Source organism: Apostichopus japonicus, chromosome 2 (assembly GCF_037975245.1).
Source record: "Apostichopus japonicus isolate 1M-3 chromosome 2, ASM3797524v1, whole genome shotgun sequence".
Classification (NCBI taxonomy): domain Eukaryota; kingdom Metazoa; phylum Echinodermata; class Holothuroidea; order Aspidochirotida; family Stichopodidae; genus Apostichopus; species Apostichopus japonicus.
In genome coordinates this window covers 23557947-23583025 of record NC_092562.1, presented here as the reverse complement: position 1 = coordinate 23583025, position 25079 = coordinate 23557947, and the positions used below count along the sequence as shown (strand labels likewise).

The 25079-nt window shown below is 35.3% G+C and overlaps 2 protein-coding genes across 2 annotated transcripts in view; both read right to left on the bottom strand.

Moving 5' to 3' along the window:
- The window catches only part of LOC139982824 (uncharacterized), a 220871-nt gene that overhangs the window by 4606 nt on the left and 191186 nt on the right, over positions 1 to 25079 (bottom strand). The gene's annotated exons all lie outside the window — the stretch shown is intronic.
- Positions 1 to 25079, bottom strand: part of LOC139982853 (uncharacterized) — a 56176-nt gene that overhangs the window by 2793 nt on the left and 28304 nt on the right. Inside the window, exons 10-29 of the mRNA XM_071995981.1 lie at positions 23478 to 23792; positions 22927 to 22994; positions 22177 to 22405; positions 21265 to 21370; positions 20581 to 20654; positions 19194 to 19432; positions 16055 to 16142; positions 15041 to 15117; positions 14812 to 14848; positions 13868 to 13965; positions 12105 to 12230; positions 11297 to 11445; positions 9265 to 9400; positions 8703 to 8825; positions 7842 to 7932; positions 7088 to 7164; positions 6482 to 6616; positions 3360 to 3488; positions 1900 to 2039; positions 1163 to 1298 (exon numbers count right to left, since the gene is read on the bottom strand). Coding sequence (XP_071852082.1) covers positions 1163 to 1298; positions 1900 to 2039; positions 3360 to 3488; positions 6482 to 6616; positions 7088 to 7164; positions 7842 to 7932; positions 8703 to 8825; positions 9265 to 9400; positions 11297 to 11445; positions 12105 to 12230; positions 13868 to 13965; positions 14812 to 14848; positions 15041 to 15117; positions 16055 to 16142; positions 19194 to 19432; positions 20581 to 20654; positions 21265 to 21370; positions 22177 to 22405; positions 22927 to 22994; positions 23478 to 23792 — 2573 coding nt within the window. The remainder of the gene's footprint in view (positions 1 to 1162; positions 1299 to 1899; positions 2040 to 3359; positions 3489 to 6481; positions 6617 to 7087; positions 7165 to 7841; positions 7933 to 8702; positions 8826 to 9264; positions 9401 to 11296; positions 11446 to 12104; positions 12231 to 13867; positions 13966 to 14811; positions 14849 to 15040; positions 15118 to 16054; positions 16143 to 19193; positions 19433 to 20580; positions 20655 to 21264; positions 21371 to 22176; positions 22406 to 22926; positions 22995 to 23477; positions 23793 to 25079) is intronic.

Here is a 25079-nt window from a genome sequence, read left to right as displayed (position 1 = left end):
GCGTTAGCTTTTGTTAGTGCTAGTAGTTGAAGTAGCCTTGTAGATTCATTCAAAAGTTTTTGATTTACCATGAAGGATTTTAAGAAAACGTTGTAGATTGAAAATTGTTAACAGTTTTTGATTGGTAGATTTTTTTTAACATGATTTAGACACCACACATTAAGACGCGAAAGATCAAATAAGGAAAGTGCACCATGGTGAAAGATTTGTTTTGACTGTATTTCTGCAAAGTAAAAATGACAGTGACGACACCGTAACTGTAGCCAAGTAATTGCAGTAATCACAAGAAGAGCTATGCGATTTATAAACTACACAAAAAAGAGTCGACTATCAGCACTAGGAGGGGACAGTTACTTTTAATTTTTAGAACTAACAACTTTCGAAATTTGTTGACATATCTATTTATCATGTGTATGAAGTATTTCTTAAATTCACTTGTTATAGGATGATGCAGATATTGTTATTAAATGAAGTGGAATTTTATTTTCATTTATCTGAGGCCTATTGGATAACATATATAACAATTCATCATCACCTTAGTCTCATCTGTTTTGAAGATGCCATCTATCGTGTGCAGTTTTAATAGGAGACACAAAACCCAATCATTATCTTTGACCTACATTACAGAGATCTTTGTAAAGACCATCTCCCCAACCACCCAAGAAAATCTCAGAAAACTCTGTGATGTCATAGTGACACTAAGATCCCAGTCCTTTTACCTATTCTCTTTAGGTAGAATCGTGTTAATAGTGTTGACACTGAAACCAATACATGCATCATTATGTCATGTGTATTAACAACTTCAATATTTTGGGTTTGGCATTTCAAATACAGAAATGAATACTGTAATAAATAAATAATAAACATAAAACAATTGTAGCACATGCGGCGCAGTGATGTCATAAAAACATGATCAAGTCTATAGGCTTGTGTGTGCAGAAACATTAAATCTGTGATATCTCCCAAATGGAATAATGTTTTTGTTAGCTGTTAGATGTTTATGGCATGTACAAATGACATTGGTTTGCATCTCCTTCACAAACTCAATTCTGTTTTGATGTTGTGGTCGATTGTACTTTCTGATATACAATATTCTATACTCCTCACCATGTTGATTATAATTGGTATTTATTGGTATTTAACTATTACAACTTAAACTCACCTCTGACTTGATGACATTTGGATTTCTATTCCTCATCTGTCTTACCACATTGAAAACATCCACTGTGCCATTAGCCTCAATCTGCTGTAGGGCCATATCCATGGCAACAAATACACTGCTACGCCCAACACCACTGCTGTTAGTAAAAAAAATGAAGAAACTCCATAAAATTTTCCATCGCAAGGAGAGACAAGAATCTATTTTTTTACATAATGAACTTGAAAATGATAAAAAACAATGGCATCACATTGTTTGTGTGCCTTTGGTTTATTTATTGTTCTAACCCATGTCTTTTCCTACTCACCCTGTTAATCACTCTTGGCTATTTTAATTAATTAAATAGTCTGTCATCGTGCATTTTGTCATGTAATGTTATACATGTGTATTACACACAAAATATGCTTCCTTGCAACATTCATCACTATGGCTAATTTGTTAGTGTTACCTTTGTGTTCTTTTGGAAACAAACAAGTCCATTCGTCCCTGTACTGACAATACCCTACCCATTGTGTGCTTTGAGTCTGCTCAGTCCCTATTGCATTACCCCTGTAACCAGCCCCACCTCTCTTAAACCAAATCTATATAATGTTCCTTTGTATTCCACACCTAGTTCATAATGTTACCTATTCCTTAATATCCTTCATGCAGTAAGCTGGTGTAGGTCCAACAATTTCTACTGCTATGCAATTGAAATCTAGTCTACTAAGTAGCAATCTTTCACAGACCTATATCCTTACATGCAGTGCACTAGCATAGGTCCACACATCTCTTGCTGTTTATACAGAAAGCTGATCTTCTTCCTGAACTCCTTCATTACTGCAAAGTTTCTGTCTTCAGGCCAGTTGAGCAACTGCAGTTGATGTACAGACATTACTTTCTATATATGAGAAATAAGTAAAACTATAAGAACCTGATAAAGCAAGTTTACAAGTATAGCTGGTCACAACTAACTTTTTCACCAGATATGTTTGGACAGAACATTACTGCAACAAAACCAATTCTGGTGTGAACTAATTTGGCCTACATATGGTTGTGACGTTGAACCTGCTTGTTTAATTTGCGTCGACAAAAATGGTTACATTTGTTTCACAAGTTTAATTATCTGGTTTAATTAATTATCTTGGTTGAATAGCTCTTGTGAATGCACATCAACTATATTCTTCTGTTTGAAAGATAACTCCCCTCCTTCTTTTCATAAGCAGGTAAAAGTTGAGCAACAAACTCAACAGTTATTTACACTTTGCTAATACTCTAGATAACAAACATGCATCCATACATTACATTGTTTCTGTCAAAAGTTTCATTATGACACATACCTATAGCCAACTAGTACCTTCATAGTAATTAGTTAAATTTACTTCAATTTCTTAGATATGTGTTATGTCATATTACAAGAGACATGAGATATTTGTGTTATGTCATATTACAAGAGATATGAGAAAAATGTGTTATATCATATTACAAACCACTAAAATATTGCAGGGATGACACAATCAATTGCAAGTGTTAAAGGACCTGCCAGCTAACATAAAAGTTCTCACTTCACATCACTTACTATAATACAATATTTGGCTGATAATAAGAAGTACTATAGGGCTTATGTTAGGTATAGAAATCATTCTGATTCTTTTCTGATGATTGTTAACCAACTTATCATGTGTTTAAGTTCTAAATGCTTACTGGCAGAACAATATTATTACCTTTTACTTACTACTGACAAATAGTTATCTCCACTGACATGTAGTCAATAAATATACACATTATTTTGTGGCCTGATCTCTGCATCATGAAACAACAGAAACATTGATTCCTTTTAAGCGTATCACTGGCCATTGCCTTATTGAATTCCTGCTGCATGATTCTTCATTTAAGTGTGCCAGTAACTAAATGGTCAGTAGCAACTTGGTAAGTGATATTGCTTGAGATGGCCTGCATATTACTAGTCCTACATATGCAAACAGTTAATAGCTCACATTGTTACAGTACAGATTGTTATTGCAAGACTTCTTTTTCTAAAATATTAAAACCTTTCTGTGACATATCTCTCGGCAATTTAAACTGAAAATGAGTCAAATGCTTTTTCTTTTTCTGAGGTAAAATTACCCCCACTAGTGGCCTTTGTTTGAAAACCCTGTTTATATGAGTTATGCTATTATCTTTTATTCTTGTTGAATGTTTATTTGATCATATTACATACCTTTGACTTAGCATGAGATACTTCAAACTCTCTATGGATGAAATGCGGATGTTTTATCCCATTCAAAAGAGAGACTGTGGTGAAACCATATTGTGTGGCCCCTTCATCAGGCCAGTACTGAGCACATGTCTGGAAATGAAAAATTGTTCACAAAATTAATGATAATTAGGAATAATTAACACACAATACCAGAAAAAGAGGGCACTCCATGGAGTTGCAGTTCTCAACTGCTTCATGTATTTACTTTTGGCATCCTAATTTTGCTAAAAAGTATTCCATTTGTTCACACAGTTAGTTTAAACATGAATGTTCAGACTTTACGGTGTATTTTGACCTCAATTGAACTTAATCCTCGACCCTAACACCAAAATCTGCAGTACTTTAGAAGAAGTCTCATTATTATCTACATCTCATGTAGTTTCGTAACTATTTCCTACAATTGACAAGCAGAAAATGGCTAAAACCAGTGTTAAAGTTTTTGACCCCTGACCTTAGACCTATGATGTTTGTCCCATAAGTTTCTACATATCTTGTGTTTTAATGACTTTTTCCAGCAGGTAATGTCTAAAAATGATTTGGGAGTATTTGAAGTCTGACGTCACCAATCACACAGACAAGTTTACATGGTCAGGCAACTACCCACCAAGTTTGAATGTGATCGGACTTAGAGTTTAGGAGTTGTACTTGTTTGGCCAATTTGACCTACATTGACATTTGGCCTCGATAACCACATAAGTACTATTTTAAACTTTGTCCCATCATTCTCTACATATCTTGTGGTTTAATGATTTTTTCCTACAGCAGAAAATGGATAAAAACCATTTTTTGACCTCTGACCTTCCAGACAGCACTTGTCAGGTCACCTACCCACCAAGTTTGAGCTTGAGTGGACCTACGGTCTCGGAGGAGTCCATGATGAACTTTATTGATCATTCACAAACACACACTCACTCATACACTTTCTCATATTTCTGATGTGGGGTGAAGTACGATATCTCATCTCACTATACGTTACCTTTAGGTAGATGAGACAATTAAGGGGAAAATAAGTTTTTCAGATACAATGCATTTGAAATGCAAGATAAATGAAATTAAAACAGCTGTTTACATTTACATTCCATTGATACCAGACATTCCAAGTAATATTCAAATACCCTGGAAATTGAGTCACTGCCCTAGATACATTAAACAAATGAAGGTTCATTAGCGACTAATTAAGCAATTCGATTTCAAGCTGAACACTTCTCTACCCAGAGTTCTAGAAACTTTTCATTTTCTTTTTTTTTTCATCACATGAAAAACCCATACAATTACATTACTTTCCTCACATGAAAAAACAAACAAAACAAAGATTCAAAATATGTTTGTCATTTAAAGTAAATACGATATGATATGACTCATAGTTGACAAACAAGGAGTGCTGTGTTAGAAAATATATTGGAATTTTTGGCCCCGGGATGTTCTTCAGCAAAACTGGCAGAGGAATGCAAAAAAAAAAATGATACACAAAAAAAGGGATGTTAGATAAATACTGGTGGCACTGATGGCATGAGTACTGAATAATGCATGACTATACAGAAAGCAGATTAAGGAACAAAGTAGAAGCAGAACAGATTATGCATGTTTGCAGAACTGATAGTTACGTTAGGGGTCCCAAGTCTTTGTTGATACCAGTGATATGAGATTTAATACAAAAAATCCAATCAATATCTTTCTGTTTATGTTCAGTTAATGATTTGAAGACAAAGGCAAATAAAATACTAGTTTTTGGTTTCGAGGGGTGTCTAGAAAGATTAAAATGTCAGAAATGGGGAATCCTGCAAAATTATCACAAATATATTTTTGGTTATTATTTTAACATAAACAGAACTGAGAACGTGTTTCACCTACACAATTTCCCTCTTTACAAAGAACACAGTAGAATATGTAATTCACATTGTACAAATCACAAGAGATGAAGTGGGAGGGAGGGGGGGGTGTCTTAAACCATCATCAACATTGGGAATTTTAACCATAATGTTGACATCAAGGTTTTCCGAGACAGCAATTGCCTGCCGTGGTGAAAGCTGGTGGGAAGTCTAAAGTACATATATAATGTTAGGGGGGTCATTTCTGTCTATAAAGAGAGTAATGACAAATGAAAAGGACAAAAAAGAACAAAAGAAATTAAAACAGAATAAAAGAAAATGGAATGAAAGAAAGAAATGACACATGATTGCACAATACACTGATCTAATAAGGAACAGAAAATGATATTACAACAGAGTGAGAAGCTTTCTATAGATACAGTAGCAGGCAACTTGACTTTTTAAAATTGCCGGTTACCATAAAAGTAACATGCAAACAACTTTAACTTGAAAAACAAGTAGAAACCAAACAATGAAAACAAAAATAACTAACTATTGACCCAAAGAGGGATTTCAGGATAAAAAGTTAGAATCATGCGATATTGCAACATGAACACAACTCACCCAAAAGCTTTAGTAGAAGGCAGCGTAATAAAGCAAATAAGAAAAAAATGAAGAAAAAGTAATAAAGCTTTCTACACTTTGTGACGAGTATAATTGTCGGTATTACAAGTTTAAAAATATAATTGGATAAATTAAGCTGTTTCCTATGGGCAGGGTATCAGATTAATTTCATGTTTGCACTATCTATTATTTCACTTATCAGTATCTATTATAGCTTGACAATACTTGTTTTCACATGCTTCTTCACATATAACATAATTTACAATTTTGCCACTGGTGAGGGTTGCGGGGGTGGGGGAGGACTGGGTGTTAAAATGGATGAGTAGAACAGGGAAGCCAATGACCTCTCCAACTAGAAAATTTCCATGAATAATAGAAATTTAATGTAACTAGCAAATGAAAGCTAATTTGTAGTCATGGAAACTGGCTACAGATATGGAGATGTTTCACAACCAAACTCCTTGAAATTTGCACACTTTGCATGTAGAGATGGTAATGTTAAATAAACACCAATAACCTCTCCAGTCTGTGAGTTTAGCTTAACAGTTTGCACAATTCTAGAGAATATACTTCACAATTGAATAAAAACTACTGTTAGTGTAAAGAGTCCCACAACGCGAGCATGTATCAAATTCAAAACAAGATTGTTACCTTGTCTTCTAGATCCAGTTTATTCAACATAACAATGACGGGGCACTCCCAGTCTTGAATGAGACACCAGAAGTCCTCAACTGTGTTAGGCAATGGGGATTGTGTGGTGATGAATGCAGTCCTCTTTTTTAAACTCTGTTAAAATGGGAAATCATAGATAGAAGTTTCAAGACATCTTGTATTTGTGAATTTTATCAGATAGAAATTGATTTTCCTGCCTGTTAGTAAGGGATACAATTGGTCTTATGTATGAAAAAAAGACTGTAAACCATAAATGTTCCCTTCTCATCCATCGTTGGTTTGGTTATAGCAACAATTGGTATTGTCATCTGTACTTAATCCACCTATTCCATTTATCCATATATTTGTCTACAATACATTCATTTCTCAAGGGTATATTGTATCATGATACTTTGATACACTGTTCCAGGCTCTTGTTTGTCTCAGATTTTCCTTAATTGAGGGTTTGCTCATCTTGAGCCATGGTATCAAGCTGGGGCTCCTGTCCCTTTGATGGGTTGCCAAATATTTTGGAGGGTCGTCAAAAAAATGAGAAAAAATTAAACTGTCAATTTTTTGTGGACATTAATTAGAACCACTACTCACTCGATATCCAGTGGCATTGATGTAATTGGAATAGCCTGAGCTGGTCTCACTTGACAGGAAGATACTGCTCTTGTCATCTGCAAGACAACAAACTTTTGTAAGTCTTTTGTTTAATGACTGTATGTTACCAGGTTTAGAAAGCAGGTGAAATCATTGAAAGTGAGGCATTAGAAGTGACAATGAGCTACAAATCATGAAACTGGTGATATGATCTGTAAAGGAGCAATACGGTGCAAAAATATTAACCCTGATGTGGTATTAGACATAACTATGAGACATGAATTGGTAATGCCAAATTAGTGTTTACTATGCAAAAAAGATCGGTGATGAGGTATCATCAATGACCATCATATATATAAGTATTGACTTGTTGATGCTAATAGTAAACATAATGCACGAGGTATAAACAGGAACCAAGGAGAAATTTATCATTGATGAAGACGCTATGAGCTTTAATAGTTGTGAAAATGAGGCATAAAAGAACTTAAATAGGAGATGAGACTTTATTTATCTAAATTTATGTTTTAAAAGAGAACTTCAGAAAAATCGAAAACAGAGTTAAATATAAGCTTGGTAGGTCTGGACAACCAAATACTGCAAAAAGTACTAATAAAGATTTAATAAATGCAAAGTAATGGCTCAGGGGAAATGATTGATATGATTTCATGAGGAAATGCTAATTTTTGTGTCCTGATCTGAAGAATTATTATATCATTTAATAAAATACCAAAAGAGAACTGTAAATATGATTTACTTGGCTCTGTTTCTTTGAAACGTATCTTCTGTGAGTTATCAACACCATCAATGTGCCTTGTCTTTCCTCTGATCACTACCCTATTGAGGAGCTGCAAAAAGACAGAAATGGAGCTTCTTGTTTTGGCATGCTATCTCCATTGTAACTATTTAGGTCCTGATTTCACGTTTCAGAAGATCTGTCCCCCCATTCTACAGTATGGAGGAGGGGAAGGGGGGCAGGGTGTGGTTGGTGTGCTTAATATATTTTAAAGTTGCAGATAAAATGGCGATCTTTCTTTCTTTTTTGACTTTCTTCCTCGCACTACTCTCTTCGGGAGCTGCAACAGACAGTAATGGAGCTTTTTTCTTCTTTGCATGATGAGAATCCCCCTGGCCCCCTCACATACTATGTCAGGCCGTAGCTTTAATTATTATCTTTCAAAGGCAGTCAAATTAAGCCCCATGATTAACTGCTGATGCCCATGGTATGAATCTCCATGTTCGAAAACATCTCTCAGTGAACTATCCTTGATCCCTTTAACTTAATGCCTTAAACAAGCTCTAGAAGAAATAAGGTATCAACTTTGTTGAATAGCAATAGATTCTTTCCTCCAGAAATAAAAGCATAAAGCATTTTTTTGCAATAAAAACTTTAGGAACTCCCAGATAAGGTATGGCATCAGCTCTCGAAATAAATCACTACTCATATTAGAAAGTTAATATGCTCAGGAAAATCATTTAAATGACAGAAAAGATGATATTTTTGGATATGGGGCTGTGATCTTCTACTCACAAACAGTAATTACTTGATTAGATCTGGTCAAGCAGTTCTGCTTGTTAATCAATTAAGGAATGACAACATTTCACTAGCTTTACTTACATCAAACTCTCTTGTGAGGGCATGCTTTGCGTTAAGCTGAGATTCAAGATTTTGCACCGGAATTTCTGTGTGACTCGTGAGATAAAAATCGACTAGACTCTCGTAGATGAAATTATACTGTTTCTGTAAAAGAGGAAAGAAAGTTCCTGTGTGAGAAATATTTGTCTTTTCATTTAAAAAAGAGGTTCAATTAAAATGAAAGGTAATTTCCTCAGGCATAACACATCTAATTACACATAATACAGCTTACACAAAATTATTGCACCATAATGACCTTCATATCAGAAAATGTCAATTTTTTAAAGGAAATATTTCAGTTCTGAATGGTAGACAAGGAAAACGATCCTTGTCATTGAATGTTTTATTTACTATTTCTTTGTTATTACTCAATTAGATCTGATATTACAAGAAGCAAAAGCCAAACCCTAAAACATATTACACTTCTTGTCAACTACTATTTGAAAACAACTAGTCAAGTTAATTACATAATTTTGTCACTATAGACTTATAACTATCAGAGAAGATTAATAATATATAAGAATCAACTCAGAAAGATGTTTACCTCTGTTTGGACCATGTTGATCCTATTCTTTCTAGCTGTCTCAACGAAACTAAATACGTTGATCTCTCTCTCTGTCTTGATAACTTCCATTAAACAGTAGATGGAGATGAATGTTCCAGTCCTGCCAACTCCAGCACTAAGGAACAACAGAAGAAATGTCATCAGCATTTATGTCACTTTACCATTAGTATACTGCTTGTAAAATCCAAGGACAAACTTAAAGACTTGAACCAGCTGTCTCTCAGCATATTGATGAATTCCACCACAAAACATGACAATAATGATTCCCAAATCCTGGCCAGGCCAAACCAAGAGGATAAAACTTTACAAAAATATTATGTTACTTTACTTCAATGGCGTTTGTAACCACCGGTTTACCATACTCCATTAAATCAGAGGCACGAGTAACAGCTTTGTGCTAGGGTAAGGAGGGGCTAAGGTTCTATGCCATCTAGGAAAGAGATCTAATTGGATAGGTTGTCTCAGAATAAATCCCACAGAAGTGTATGTGTTTGAGCCCCTGCCATATGAAGTGTTTTTAAGAAAAGTGTTTGAAAGAGACGTTTGGGGCATCTTAATTTCTAGACACCAGTCAAATTAACTTGCTTAATCTGGCCTGTACTGGTAAAGAATACTACTTTCCAACCAAATGTAAGGGCATGTGTGACATATGTAAAGTTTTGATGCAGGTATCAACAAGAGCATTTCCAAACCAACAAAAGATGACACAAAAGAGGAAAAGGAAGAAGTGATAACAGCTGTAACAGGATTTCATATGATACTAACAGAGCTGACAGAGACATTCACAGAGTTGTGCTTTTCGTTGTATAACATGGCATGCAATGCAAATTGAAGGTTAGAGTACAAGTTTAAAGAAGCTAAATCTGACATGATGCCTTCATGTGTCTGTCCTTTTGATACTTGGAAACTGGTGTTGACCCTGGGATAGGTACTTTCTGATCTAATGCCAAACTTGTAGTAAAAAAGTAGTACTTGCCTATAAACCTTAATTAAGACACACTACATTTTCCCAGCTAGGGTGGGAGGGGGGGGGGGGGGGAGGAGGATGCTGGATGGAGAAAGGAAGATGCTTTACTGAGCACTTGCAAAGTTATCATTGAGTTGCTTAGTAGTGTTGTAGTAAGTTGTTGTGTATGTTTCAGAGTTGTCAGAAACATGTCAGGTAGGAATAGTGAACAAATATAGACATATTTTTCAAAAGATTATAGTACAGTAGAAATCTACAGTACTGTGTTACACCGTAATGCAAACTTTTCTATTTAAAGCATTACAAGCCAAGGAGGCCATAGATGTAGCTCTGTTGCTACTGTAGTTTAGCAGTAACCATTGAAATATACTAAACCTGTAATGCCGATTAATCTACAGTATGCAGTAATTTACATTTAAATTGATGTCTGTTCTATCTTTGACAAGATTATATTCTGGCCACAGTTCTGACTACAATATTCTAACAACCCAGTACACCAAGTTTCATAGTTTTAGTTTACTGGAGTACTGAAGCCTGAATTGCAGAGCAATTTCAGTGAAGCTAAATTCAAGAACCTGTACTTATAAGCTATCACAGCAGGTACTATCTGATTAATTTTAATGTTGCAACATTTTACATGAAAATATGGTCTCAAACGTGACTGGATAAATGTTAATATTGACTTATCTGATGACTATGATAAAGACTTCAAGGTAGGAAGGTCATGCGACTTGGCCATTCTGTAAAGTTGCTGGTCCATGAAAACCTTCAATTAAGTTGTATATACAACTTCTTTTAAGCTTTTGCATAGTTTTAACATGTTAAATAAAATATCTGAGAAAGTTATCAGTATTTCTGTTCTAATTTTCTTCTTTTTTTACCAGATGTAAAAGATCCTAATCAGTGATTTCAATCAATAATTTTTTTTAAATCAAGTTATTAACATCGATGTGATTAAAATCAGCCAAGCTTGATGAGAGGTAACTATTTTTACCTTTACTTTAAATTCTTTAATTTGATAAAAGAAAATTTAGACAGGTTTACCTGCAGTGGATCAGAACTGGACTTTTCTTATGATTATGGAGAAGCTTTGTGTGTTTGATTAGTTCCGTAATAGGAATAAAATCAGTCGGTACATCCATATCTGGCCATGTGGTATAATGTAGCTGATATACAGTCTGCATCTTGTTCTCCTGTGTGAGTAGAAGTTCATTAATTAACAATTGTTGTATACTGATAGTGAACAATTTGGTAGATTTTTGTCAACAATTTTTTTGCTTCTAGTGTGTTAATAGTCAAAAGGCATAGACATCAGCACCCTGCTATCAAAATGTGGGGTCAAAGCCAGTTTCATCTGACAGTTCTAATTATAGTGGAAAAGAAGCTGCAAATAGAATCTGAATAGGCAGTTAATTGCACTGCTAACAAAATCATTAGCCTGTTATTCTCTTGGCATACAAATTACCACTGACCAACAAGAAATGCAAATATACATTGAGCTTTTTCGATGAGGTAATTAATAGCTATCTTTGATGACCTCAAATGACTTTGACCTTCTTACCAAGCAATCAGTTTCGTCTAGAAATTCGTCTAAGCTCCTCTTCAGGAGACATGTTTGAAACCAAGGTGTCAAAAATGCACAGACATCCGTTATTGTGATTGCGTAGGTTAAAGTTGGTATCGAAACCAACAATTCTTTGCTTAAATGTATAAAAAATGCTTCTAATGAAGCTCAAGTGAGCAGACACTGGCCTCACATGTAAACAATAGATATGTAACAGTAATAAACTTCTTCAACTGCTATTTCTAAAGAAAAGTGATCTGTACAAAGTTGAAACTATTTAAGTTTTACATTGACAACTTGCAACTCCTTGACATCAAAATCAGCAAAATGTTCTGTGGTTGCCCATGACACCACAATAGTTCCAAAGGACTTGCTTCCTCCTTCATGATTTGGCCAATACTGTGTGCAACGATCCTGTACCAAGAAGACAAAACATGTTAAAATTTAGTCTCCACATATTTGGACATGAAAAGAGTAGGCCTATCCTATAAGCTTTCCCTTGAAAATTTGTTACACCCAGACTATAGCTGAGATCTGTCATTTCTGAGACTGACAGCCAGAGACTCATCGTTTTTTTTTGTCCATTGCATGAAAAAGATCACGAAGGATCAGAAAGTGCATGCACCTAGCCTGTTTTCCTCCCACTGAGCTAGCTACTTCCTATTTCTGGCGAATTAAATTCCTCAAGCTGTAGATTCAACGTTGTCAGAGGTTTCAGTTTCTGACCCTTGTACATAGAGTTACTAAGTCCTTGAGAGAAACTAAGAGCAAGAAAGCTTATAAATATAATTGATGACATTATGTTATCATATATGCAATGATCATGTCAGGGTTATTATATTTAAACATCAGCATTGTAGCGTCATGTATCTCAAAGAACATCACAATCAAAACAGTAAACATTAAAAGAAAGTTAAAGGTGAAGGTTTACAGTCTTTACTAAGACCAAACTTTCACCCTTGGCCATTGGTAACTTGACACACCTTCACACCCAATTGTGCCCAATTCAAACAGCCTCAGTCTCTGGCAGGGCACTACAGCCCACCGCATCAATGTGTCCCCTGGGTGATCCAATAGGGTGCAGCCAAAACCAGCGCATGCAATTATATTTTCAAGTGACCTTGTAGGTTCCCAAGTTTTCATACAATTGGATGAATAAAGGCCAATGAAGATTAAGTTTCTCGCCCAGAGACATAGTATTTAAATGATCTGCCCTGAACTTGGAACTATGTCAGTAATCCTTACATCATTAAATACACAAGTTGTTGCCTGTGTGAAAAGAGCCAAGAGGATTTTGGGAATGATTAACAGAACTTTTGAAACAAAGGAACATGTATTAATGTTGCAACTTCATAAATCTCTTGTTCTTCCGCACTTGGAAGTTGCCATTCAAGCTTGGAACCCATATTTAAAAGGTGATATAGATTATCTGGAAAAGTACAGAGAAGATTTACAAGGATGATACCAGTTTTGCGGCATTTGCCGTACAATAAAAGACTTTCTGCTCTAAATCTCACTACATTATCCACCAGAAGACTAAGAGGAGATTTAATTGAAGCTTTTAAATTTATGAAAGTTTTGATAAAGCTAGCCCTCAATTATGGTTTGAATTTAGCGACATCTCTTTTACTAGAGGCCATTCAATGAAACTGTGCGCAAAATATTCAAAATTGAATGTACGCAGACATATTTTTTCGGTCACGGTTGTATCTGAATGGAACGCCCCTTCCACAGTCTGCCATTGATGCTACCAGTATAAATCAGTTCAAGGGACTTTTGGACAGACATCTGCAATGTAGGGGAGTTGCAAGAGCTGAGCTCTCTCTCCCTTCTTCATCCCACATTACATCTGTCTAGTGATGAGGTGTGGGATACAGGTGAATATATCATTGAGTTAGACATTTGACCACAATGCTAATACACAGTGATGTAATATGAGCCTTCATCACCCAAATGATCTCACACAGATAGCTACAGTATTAATCCTTGATCCACATGTAGCTACATATTGTACATTAGTAATGAAGAATAAATGGAAGGGTTTGATTCACCTTTCCATACTCTGTAAGGTTTGTCAACATCACGATGGTGGACACTTTTTCCTGCCAAATCAACCTCCAGAAATCATTCAGAGAAGCTTTGTTTGGAGCTGTCGATAATCAAAGACCAAAAATTATTTGTCTTAAAAAGTCAATATGACCAAACTTTGTCCTTTCCTTACTGATCAATCTATGAGTGACACACAATGTTTGATCTTTCTGGTGATAGTTGCGATGTAAATAAAGTAAAATTTACATATTTAAACACACAGGCTATTTGCAGTATTAGTTTCCTAACAGTTTTTTGGCTCTATGTGTTGTAATTAGGGCAGACATGTACAGCTTAATATCCAAAACCATAATTAAACAATTTATTGTTTCTGTGTTTCATTTGCTTACTATCTGTGCTTCAGGTTTAAATGTACTATTCAACACTAAAAAACTTCAGCAAACAACAAGGCATTTTCAAATTTCTGTAAATTTTCAATCCAAAAACACTACATTATGGATAATTATCCAGACATTTTGGGATGAATGTGTGAAATAAAAGAAGAGGTGGATATTATTGACATCAAAGTTACTGTAGTACTTAGTGGGTTTATCTCACATATGCCACATAAACAACAACAAACTTTCCCATAGCTACTGATTATATTCCCATTATTGCTGAATATTATAATCACATCTATGATTTGCATGATATAACAACAATTCCTTGCTTGAAGAAAATTAAACCAAAATGTAGGACAAAGTACTAGGTATTTTCATGAAAAAGCAAAACCAGATGGAGATCCCAGCCTCCCCCTCCCAGAGTGGATGATCGTCAAAGTGCTATGTGGGTTACTTATTGTTAGTTACGAGCAAACCATATATTTTAATGTCAAGGAACTTAATTCTTAATTGCCAGCAGAGATTTCCTAAAGCATACATTTTAATATATAAAGTGCTTACATTACCTTGAGATGCAATTAGGGAAGTTTCACCACGCTGGTCCTGCAAAAGAGACAATATGCATACTATAAATATCCATAGGCAAAGGTTCTTGTTTTGTGAAGGACATAAGCATAGGATGTGTGGATATATCCTTACAATTAAACCTGTGATATAAATCTGAGAATTTTCATATTTACATACAAAAATATATATTTACAAGAAAAGTGCAAAATTAATATTGATTATTCATACCAAGATGTAAGATGCATTGTAGTAATCTGAGTCCGGTTCTTCCATAAGTTTCTCCAGGACGACACGGCTGTGGTCATCTGCAATGTGATTATATAATACAGATAACAGACACCCACTACAGTAGCGTCCAAACAACTGATGTACCAAAACTGATAAGAGTTTTGACCTGTAAGTATGAACTGCTAATTTCTTGTTTAAAGTTTATAACTTTACTTGCTACAAAAAAGTTGTGAAGAATATTTGTTACATCTTTCCATTGAACCTGGGCTGTCTTCCTTTTTCCAGAAGGGAAATTTAAATGTTCTTACAGCAATTTCAATAGTGTGCCTAGTTTATTGGAGGTCTGTCCTCTTTGCTTCATAAACTAGATAACGCTTATATGTATGACAAAGCTGAATGATCACCATCAACAAAATGATCTGCTTCACGATTTAGCAGTCAAGCAATATCTACAAAGGTTTTAGAAGTTTGTCACAAAAGTGTTAAATAACTACCAAAGTTTAAAGAGAGTTAATATTTCAAACACCTTCAATTAATTCATTTGATTTAAGGCATTAAACTGAGAACCCTGATTATTTTGGTGCAAAACGACAATCAATCAATCAAATTGACAAAGTGCATGTTTAATTATCAATTTAGATTAAATATGGTTGGTGCCTTTGATGAATCTCAAGGTCTTTAATGTGTATAGATACTTAGATAAATGCACTAGATGTGTGTGTGACGTTCAAAATTAAAACATAGAGTATAATTAGATTCTACTCAATGTTGTCAATAATAATGTTTCGCATTTAAGCTTGAGGTGTTTTAGTTTTAATATTGAATGACAACTTTAATCTTTTCAATAAATGAACTAAAATATAGCCAATGAAATATAGATCCACACAAACCTGAATCTCCGTTTCAATTCAGAAGATAAAGTCTTCTAGATGCACATATATAGCTTACATGACAAAGCTCATATTGTGACATAGATGTTTATAAACAAAGAGATTCATTTAATTGAACACTTACAGGTAAACATTTTTCTGAATCTGTTCTTCTTCCTGTTTCCCTCTTTATCTCCAACAGTCCAAGGAAACTGTTGTCCTTTCCTCAAAAGCTGAGAAAGACACAAATTCAGCTTAGAGTTTAGACTAAAAAAAAAATATAAGATTAAAATATTCTTATTTTTAAAATACTAACTTTTTTAGACCACCAACAGCTCCAAGAGAGGGTTTCTCTCACTTGAAAGGTCCCTGGAATAATAAAACAGATTTTTTCCCCCATTAAATCACAAGAATAATGAAAAAAAGAAGAAAATTGTTTGTCATCTGAAATGAAAATCCATACAAACTGATCACAATTTCATAGAATACATCATGTCACACAATTTAATTTCTGTACTTCTATGGTAAATTGTTACTGATTGCTGGCAATGCAAAGAATAAGTGAGTGTTGGGTGAGTGCATTGAAGAGGGGGGCGGGGGTAATTTCCTCTCATCATCTTATCATATTACCTAACCTTGTACAACACATGATTATGCACTATTGCCTTTCAAAACCTCAACAGTTCAAAAATGCAAACTGTATTTTTGCAAGACCACTAGTCCAGTTAATAGTACAGAATTCTTTTCAAACGTTTACTAATAAGGTGTGAATGTAAGAAAGTTGCAATTGCTTTTCTGTTACCAGTCCAATTCCCCCTTTCAATCCCTTCCTTTATTCCCTTATTTTTCTTATGTTTCTTGACCTAACTCTTCAAATTATTCATTTTCAAGATAGGTTACTTCCTGCTAAGAGTCATGTATATCGTTTTGGGGTACAGCACAGCAATTTCTTTGGTATTGTAGCAGTGTAAACCAAAAAAGCTTTGTCTATCATCACCTCTGTGAGCCGTGAGTGAGTAGACTCTGATACCATTATAATTAAGCTATTGTGTGTTGAAGGAATGGCCTTGAACTTTGCAATTCTATAGTGAAGGTATTGCTTTGCTCTCCCTTTTAACCTTGGTTACTGATGCATTATAAATATTCCTTTGTTAGTAACTCCATTCAAATTGTCATGACTTTACAAAATTACGCTCTTTCCTTTTGATGAAATTATTAACTACAGCTAGAGGTCTGTAAAGTCTACAGGCCTGAATAAAAGCTATATATTCTGAAGTTTGTACAATAATACGGTATTATGGCTAAAGGAATTTAAATTTAATTTAAAGGCTTTCCATTCTGTTGCAGGTGTTTAACAATATTTTATTAGGCTCATTGAAAGTCAATTAAGCAATGTACTGAATCAATGGAACTTCCTCCAATAGAATTGACATATTCAGTGTGGTTGATGTGCTTTGGCTCATGTGTTCAAACAAGTATTGAAATAATTCATAACAAGCTTTGAATACTACAGTAATGTAAGCTTTCCAACACTTATCAAGTGCAAGTAGTCCCAGTAGGTATAATCTAACACTCAGTTCAGTTAAGTAATTCTGCTCCCAACAGCAAACACCAAGTGAATATTTTACCTAATTCTGTTTCTGTAGGATATGCGTTAAAAACCCCTCTCGAGTATCACAACGAGGATGTTGGTGTGCAGCGCAGCAGAGCTAATAATAATGCCTGGGAAATCTTGTCTTAAACACCTCAAGACTAGGGCTCTCTTTAACGGCCAAGGATAATGTATTCCAGTCTTTTATGGTCCTAGGATAGAAGCTATACTGAAAAGCACGATGATTGTGGAATTTGAATATAGCAACCACGCCTCCCTGGTTTCAAGAAGGTATTAGTCTCGTTTGGGACTGCAATTAGGCCATTGATAATTTGGTAAAAGAGCATAAATCTGGCCCTTTTCCTTCTTTCTGTGAGGGGTTCCCACAAAATCTTCAAGATCTCAGTGACGCTGGAAAATCTCGAATTACAAAGCGTGCTGCCTTCCTTTGAATTTTTTCTATTTTATCTTGGTCTGAGGCCTTATAGGGGTCCCAAATCTGAGCTGAATATTCAAGAGTAGAACGACACATAGACATAAAGGCCAATTCACATAATTCTGGCGGGCAGGAGCGCAAATTCCTATTAAGGAAGCCAAGGGTTCTGCTGGTCCTAGAGCAAATCTTATCAATATGAGTAGAGAAAGATAAATTGTCACTAAACAGGATACCAAGATAAGGTTGCGCAGTAACGCATTCCAATATTTGATTGTATATGGAGTAAAAGAACACAGATATTGCCCCGCTACGCTTTGTAGACATCATAAAGCATTTAGAGGGATGTCCCAGGTATAGATGGAAAGAAGGGTATGTGATGTCAATCATGTATCATTATACTACCATTTGCATGTCACTACACTGCTTTAATGCCGACAACTTGATGTGAGTGACGCCTGCCAGTTGACAGATACTGACCACCTGCTGTGGACGATGTCGACCAGGAACTGTACCCTGTCTTATCTCTAGTTAGTTTCACACATACTGTAGATATATTATATTATTAACTCCTTGTAAAAGAGAAACAGATTTGGTACCCGATCGAATAAACACACCTCAGTATATATTCAATGAGGTTTACTTCATCTTTCATGTGTTCTCATACATTGCTAACTTCAGTGAACATGGCAGAGTACTCAACTGAAGAAGTTGAAATCTAAGTCTTGAAGACTAAGCAAATACTTAGTGAACATCAAGAATTTCACGAAAGGGGATTGAACAGAAGTTGAACCATGAGTCAATAAGTCTCAGCCATGGCAGTTTCTAGTACCTTGAATTTATAAACAACTTTAAATAACAGTTCTATACATCTGGAACTAATACAAACATGCAAGTCAGTAACAATTCAAGAACAAGGTAATGCCTTTAGTCACCAACAATATCACTGAAGGGAAGTTTGTGGTCGCCTGCCTGCACCACAAGCAACATTAATTGAACGCATAAAATGCCGAGACATATTTAGCAAATTGATACGTACATTGAAAGCAAATAGTAACAGCAATAAACACAACTCAATACCTCTCCCAGCCACCCCACCCCCCCCCCTCACACCTTATCTGCATTTCAATAGATAGCCTTCTCTATTACCCTAAGCTATGGGAAGGATGTTGGGTGTTGCTACATATGGTATATTTAAATCCCTAAACAGCCACACGTAACTGTGGTGAGCCGGCTAAGTTTTCAACAATAGTGCCTTACCTGGAATTCTTGCACTAAGTTTTGCTTGTTTCGTCTGTAATATTCTTCTAGATCAGACACGAGGATTGAAGATGGTAGATTGGTGTACGTTTTATCTGAAGGGCTGATTGGTGGATCTTCAGATTCATTCAAAGTTTTGACTTGTGGTGAGTTTGAAGGAGGACTTGTGCCATTTTTGGGTTCCAGTTGTACAATGTCAGGTACCTCGTACGTATTATTACCAGGGTTTGGTTTGACTGCTGTTTTGAAGTGATGAACATTAATTTGGAAAACAAAAGTAAACAACAACATAAAACCAAGACAAGGCATTAAAGAAGGTAAATAAATGCCTAAGCCATTTGGACAAATTACTTAATAAACAAACACTATGAGACACATATTATAGCAGTCAGATGATTATAGAATGTCTTATCCAAGATAAGGACTATTGGCATCACATCTTAAGTTTAAATAAGATATATGTTAATGTTGTATATCAGGCAATCATTTGCAAGTTTAATAATACAATTGCAATAAAACCTAAGAAACATGGGAGCATGGCAGAGTATGACATTTCCCATCCTCTGTCTACTGCAAACAACATGAGTTTACATGACAAAATCCAAAACAAAGAAGAAATTAAATATAATTACTACAAGCGGTAGCAGCATTCTGGAGTTACAATTTGGCTGCTTCCTCAAATCAACTAAAATGTTAGAATTTCAGAGGTGCCATTTAAGCTATCAACTGACAAGCTATAACAAACAGAACTGAAGATTATTATGAGCTATGGATATCATGCAGCTAAATTAATTTGTTCTAAAATTGCCACAGAAATGGTTGAAGAGTGGTGCAATATTTTGCAACCATTGGAGTTACCATGAATTGTTGTTCCCTTGACATTCTAAATTTTACCTTGAAGCTGTTGTTTATAATTTAATATGTTTAACTTCAATGGATTTGCCTATCATGTTTGAGTTTTGCCTTTGAGTCGCTATAGTAACAGGGAAGTTTGCCGTCATTGACAATGAGTCATTCGCACTCCAAAGATTCCAGAAATTTAAGTTGAAACATGCTCTCTATCTGACTCAACTTTTAAGAATATTTATTAAGGGCAGATAACATGTCTAGAAATAAAACGCTGAGCCAAATGAATGATGACATCATCATGATAATGATACTGTCCTCAAGCACCTGGGCAGCAACTGATTCACATTAACAAGCTGAACAGTTTGCAGACTAAAGAGTGCCTTGTGACAAAATGTTGTTATATAAAAGGTTTTATGGTCAAACTGCATCTATTAAAAACATAAAAGAAGAAAGTTGTTAATGATTTTGACATTCACTCACTGGACTTTGTAAAATTACTGAATGATAACTAGAAAACATGATACTAAACAGACAATACCTTCATCATTGGTGGAAACAGGATTGGAATAGGAAGGTGTGGCGCTGGGCTGTGGCGGCTTCAAGGTCTTTCTCCTAGGAACAAAGTAATAAACAAAAGGCAATATTCTTCCTTTATGTTGAACATTGTTGTACTTCAACTATTAACTCAGAGGATCATAGCTACATCTTGTGTGTCAAACATGACTACAATTATTGATTATTGACAGATTGCTACAAATCGACAGAAACAAGAAAATTGGATGAAGTACAGAAAGACTAGTTGTAAACACCAAAACAAAATGAGAGCAGGACAGAAAGGCTGGTGAAAAAGAGAGGATAAAAAATCAAAGGTCTCTTCTGACTGGCCAGATAGAAATCATGATTCTATGCCTAATAAAGAAATCATCCCAACTGAAATTGTAAGACAGAGTTTTGCTACCTTAGTGCCCATGCTTAGAACTCCTATCATCAAAAACTGGAAAAGTTATGAAATCTACAAATCATGAAAAATGTTGTATGACTTTACATGCACCGCTGTATAAAACTACTAATATGTTTTCTGTCTACTTTATGCAAAAAAAGTTAAAAGTTTGAACTTGATCCTTGATTGTACAGAAGAAAGAAAGACAGAAAGAAAGAAAGAAAACAAAGAACCGATTTGATATACTTTGTTTTTATTCAAGTTTATCAGATAATTAGTTACCTGTAGGGAATGTAGACAGCAATGAGTAGTATGATGATCAAAAGAACTGCCAAAGGGATGCTGACGATCCAAGCATTATTACGGGTTGGTGGTTGTGGCTGAATCTCTGATATACCATGTTATGATAAAAAAAAAGTGACCAACTGCACTGCACAAATAATCATACAAGGTATGTACTGTTCTTCAAGTTTCATCATAACATAATAATTAGCTACATACTCCTTTAAAGTAGCTTTAACATTTCCATCATATAAAGTTATATTGTTTCAAGGAAAATGCTTTACAAGATTCCCACACTTTTACTCCCAGTAATTTAGTCCCAACCTTCACTATCTTGCCAGTCAGTGCCAAACAATGTAGGTTGATCTACTGTGCTTACTACTATTATGTAAATGAACTGCATGCAGTACTCTCTTTGATAAACAAGACCTGGTGTTATGTAAGTTTCTATTTTTCTAACTGTTCTAAAGGTTGCATGGAACAAATTAAGTGATCACAATTAATCATTGTAGCAAGACTTCAGGAGGACGCTCCAGCAAAGGTTGCTTTAAGAGAAGCATTGAGACCTACTGCTAAACCAGTAGGAAGCCCTGTGACTACCTTGCTTGGACAAATAAAGTCACAATTTAAGGACATTAACAATTTCTAGGAAGCAATAAACCTTGCACAAGATCGTGATACGTGGCGGAGGTTAATCACCGAACATGTGGGATAGACGAGACTCAACTTACTACTACTGCTACAGTTAATCATTAGGTTGTACAGTAGTTCTTGCCTCATCAAAACTGCCTTTACTTGATTTGGGTATACGTACGTTGGAATGTTACTGTTGCAGTATTACACATGAAGCAATATTTCCATTCCAGTTTCCCTTACAGGAAATCCTCAAACAAGGAATTGTTGAGACCTCACCTGTCACTGTTACTGCCATAGATGGTTCACTGAGGGGGCTTTCCTGATCTGTTGTAAGGGAAACCATGAAGGTATAATTCTCTCCAGGCGCAAGTCCTTCGATGATAGTGTACATTGTAGTTCCAGAGACTGTTGTTACTCTCTGTGGATCATCACTACTACCATCCACCTTGTAGTAGATAGTATAACTAGTTATCCCAGTACTACAAGTGATATCATTATCATCAACCTATTGATCAAAGATGGAAACTTTCAATATTGTTGCTAAATTATAGCATAGAAGACACTGCATCATTGATGTAATAATTTAGTATTGATGACTAAGTTTATAGTGCATCAATGTATTGGCTAGATGAGTCAAGAAGAGATGAGGCTAGAAGAAAAGGGATGATATGTGATGTGAAGGGTACGGTGCGTAAGGTAAGAATGGGGGAAGCTGGAACCAATAGAAAGGATGGAAGAGAAGGGATGAGTAGGGCAGGTAAGGGAGGATGGGGAAGCTGAAAGCAAAGGGAATGGAAGGGGGAAGGTTTTATCTTTCTCGCGTATCTTCCATTACAAAAGGATGACATCTATATGGTCCAACTATTTTCCTTCTATTGTACACTGCATCCTTCACTGAGTAGCTCAGTTATATGTCTGATTGGTTTCTCACTAGACTGTTAAACATATTGTGTAGTATATCTATATAATGTAGTCACTTTAAAATTCCTATTCATTTAAAGTATTTTCATACATTTTTTAGCATACCTGCCAAGTAACATTCAGTTGGTTCAAGTCTGTTACTGTTGCCATTACAGCTGTAGGAGTACTTTGTACTGTAAATAACAGAAACAAAGCAAGGTGAAGAAACGATGAGTTTCTAAGCGTAAGATAAACATGTGGTAACTTTCCTATCATCAACATATTGATTCCCCTTAAAAGAAAAAAAATCTGCGGCAACTTAACCTGTAATTACTAAAAACTGTCAAGAATGCTATGAATATTTCTAATTTCCACAATCTTCTAAGCATGGAATTTCCTGTTGCATATCCTTACCAAGACATTGTTAAAACTGCTGTTGGTATTTGTGTATGATTCCTAACTGTTTATTTATAGTGATTGATCTGTAATTATACCCTGACTACCTGGTTACTGTTTTGTCTGTCAACGAAATTGCATGGCATACTATCCTTGCATCTTCATCACCATTTGACCAATCTACGATCATGGTGAACTCCTTATAACTTCAAACAACTAAAAATCGAATTTAAAATATGAATAATAACAAAATTGATGAGATTAATTATATAACAACTCACCATCACACAATGTCTTGGCAGTCATAGGTGGACCCATGGGACCCTCACCCATGTCCCCTTCCCTAACAGCTGATACACTGAAGGCATAAATAGTATCCTCTTCTAGATTGGTCTGTGTGTACTGTAGCAGTTGACTGGATTCTATGATAGTAACATTACTCTGGCTATCAGTTGCATCCTTCCTGAAGTACACAATATAACTAACCACTGGTGGATCCCCGACATCAGTTTGTTCATCCCAGGCTCTCCATTTAATGGTTATAGAGGTCTGAGACGTGTTGACTATTTCAGGCAATTCACTGATAATAGGAAGATCTGAATGGAAATGATAACATATAACATTAAGCCACACTAGAAGTGGATTGTGCAAGCCACTGCATGACTGTTCACACCCCCACCCCCCCTCCCCTTTTTGTTAAATTCTGATACTGCTTAGCAACCTTTGTTATTATTGGCTATATAAATACTGCAGACAATATTGTGCAAGAAATGAACAGGCTTGTTAGTAGTTTAGATCTGAAAAAAATTGTCTCTTCATATCTGATTCCAATGAAAAGATTGAGGAAATACTAGGCTAGATGGCCGATTCCTTATATTATTTCTTTGTAGTTGTACAATCAAATGAGCAACTCATGCTGTAGTTTCGTTCATAATTTTGCTTCTTGTTTATAAGTTTACACCATTGATGAAACATTTGTGCTAGAACATTTTAGTGCCCCAGTCTGTGGGAATTGTACTAGAGCTGGATATTATGTTGTAGACATCAGTGTTGTCAGTGAAAGATTATATTACATGGTATTTGTAGAGCTACTCTTCAATAGTAACAACTGGAGAACATATGTAGTTGAAGAGAATGATAGACAATGATTCCAAGAGATATCAGTATATTTATTGTGGTAAAAATTAACATTTATTCCCCTGCACAAGTATTCTTTGGCAACCAATATAACACAGAAAGTTCTTCATTACTATTAAGAAGTGAGAAAATTGATGATGAAAAATTCCACAAAACCCAGACAAGATTTTCTATAAATAAATTGACCAATTTTAGCAACACATTTCCAAAAGAGCATGGTTAGAATATGCATAAACACCTTTAGTTCGAGTTTTATATATACTTTTTTGGCTGTTTAGCAGTTTTAAAGACCTATACAACATAAGAAGATATTTAATATTAGTAAAGGAACTTATTTTACTTCTACTGCATGTATCATTAGATTTTATATTAACTAAGTAATTAATGGGCATCGCGGATGGCAGATGACCCTATGAGATGTTTAATGTTTGTATATGTTCACATGTTAAAGTTATACTCAGATTGGCACGTGTATTGTAAGCTTTGGAGCCTATCGAGTTAAATTACACTTAGGCTGTATGTGTTAGTGACTGCAGAGGTGTTCGTTAATAGCACCCTCGGATAGTCCTCACCAAGGCATTGTATTAAAATGGCCGCGCCCATGTGTCGTTAAACATAATTGTTGCACACATAGTAGTGTAGGAGTTGGCACTGACTTGTATCCCACTGGCCTTAGTTAATTGTTTCAGTGATGTATATATAGGATGAGTTGTATTAAACCAAATGTTTATTTAATTCTTGAGCTG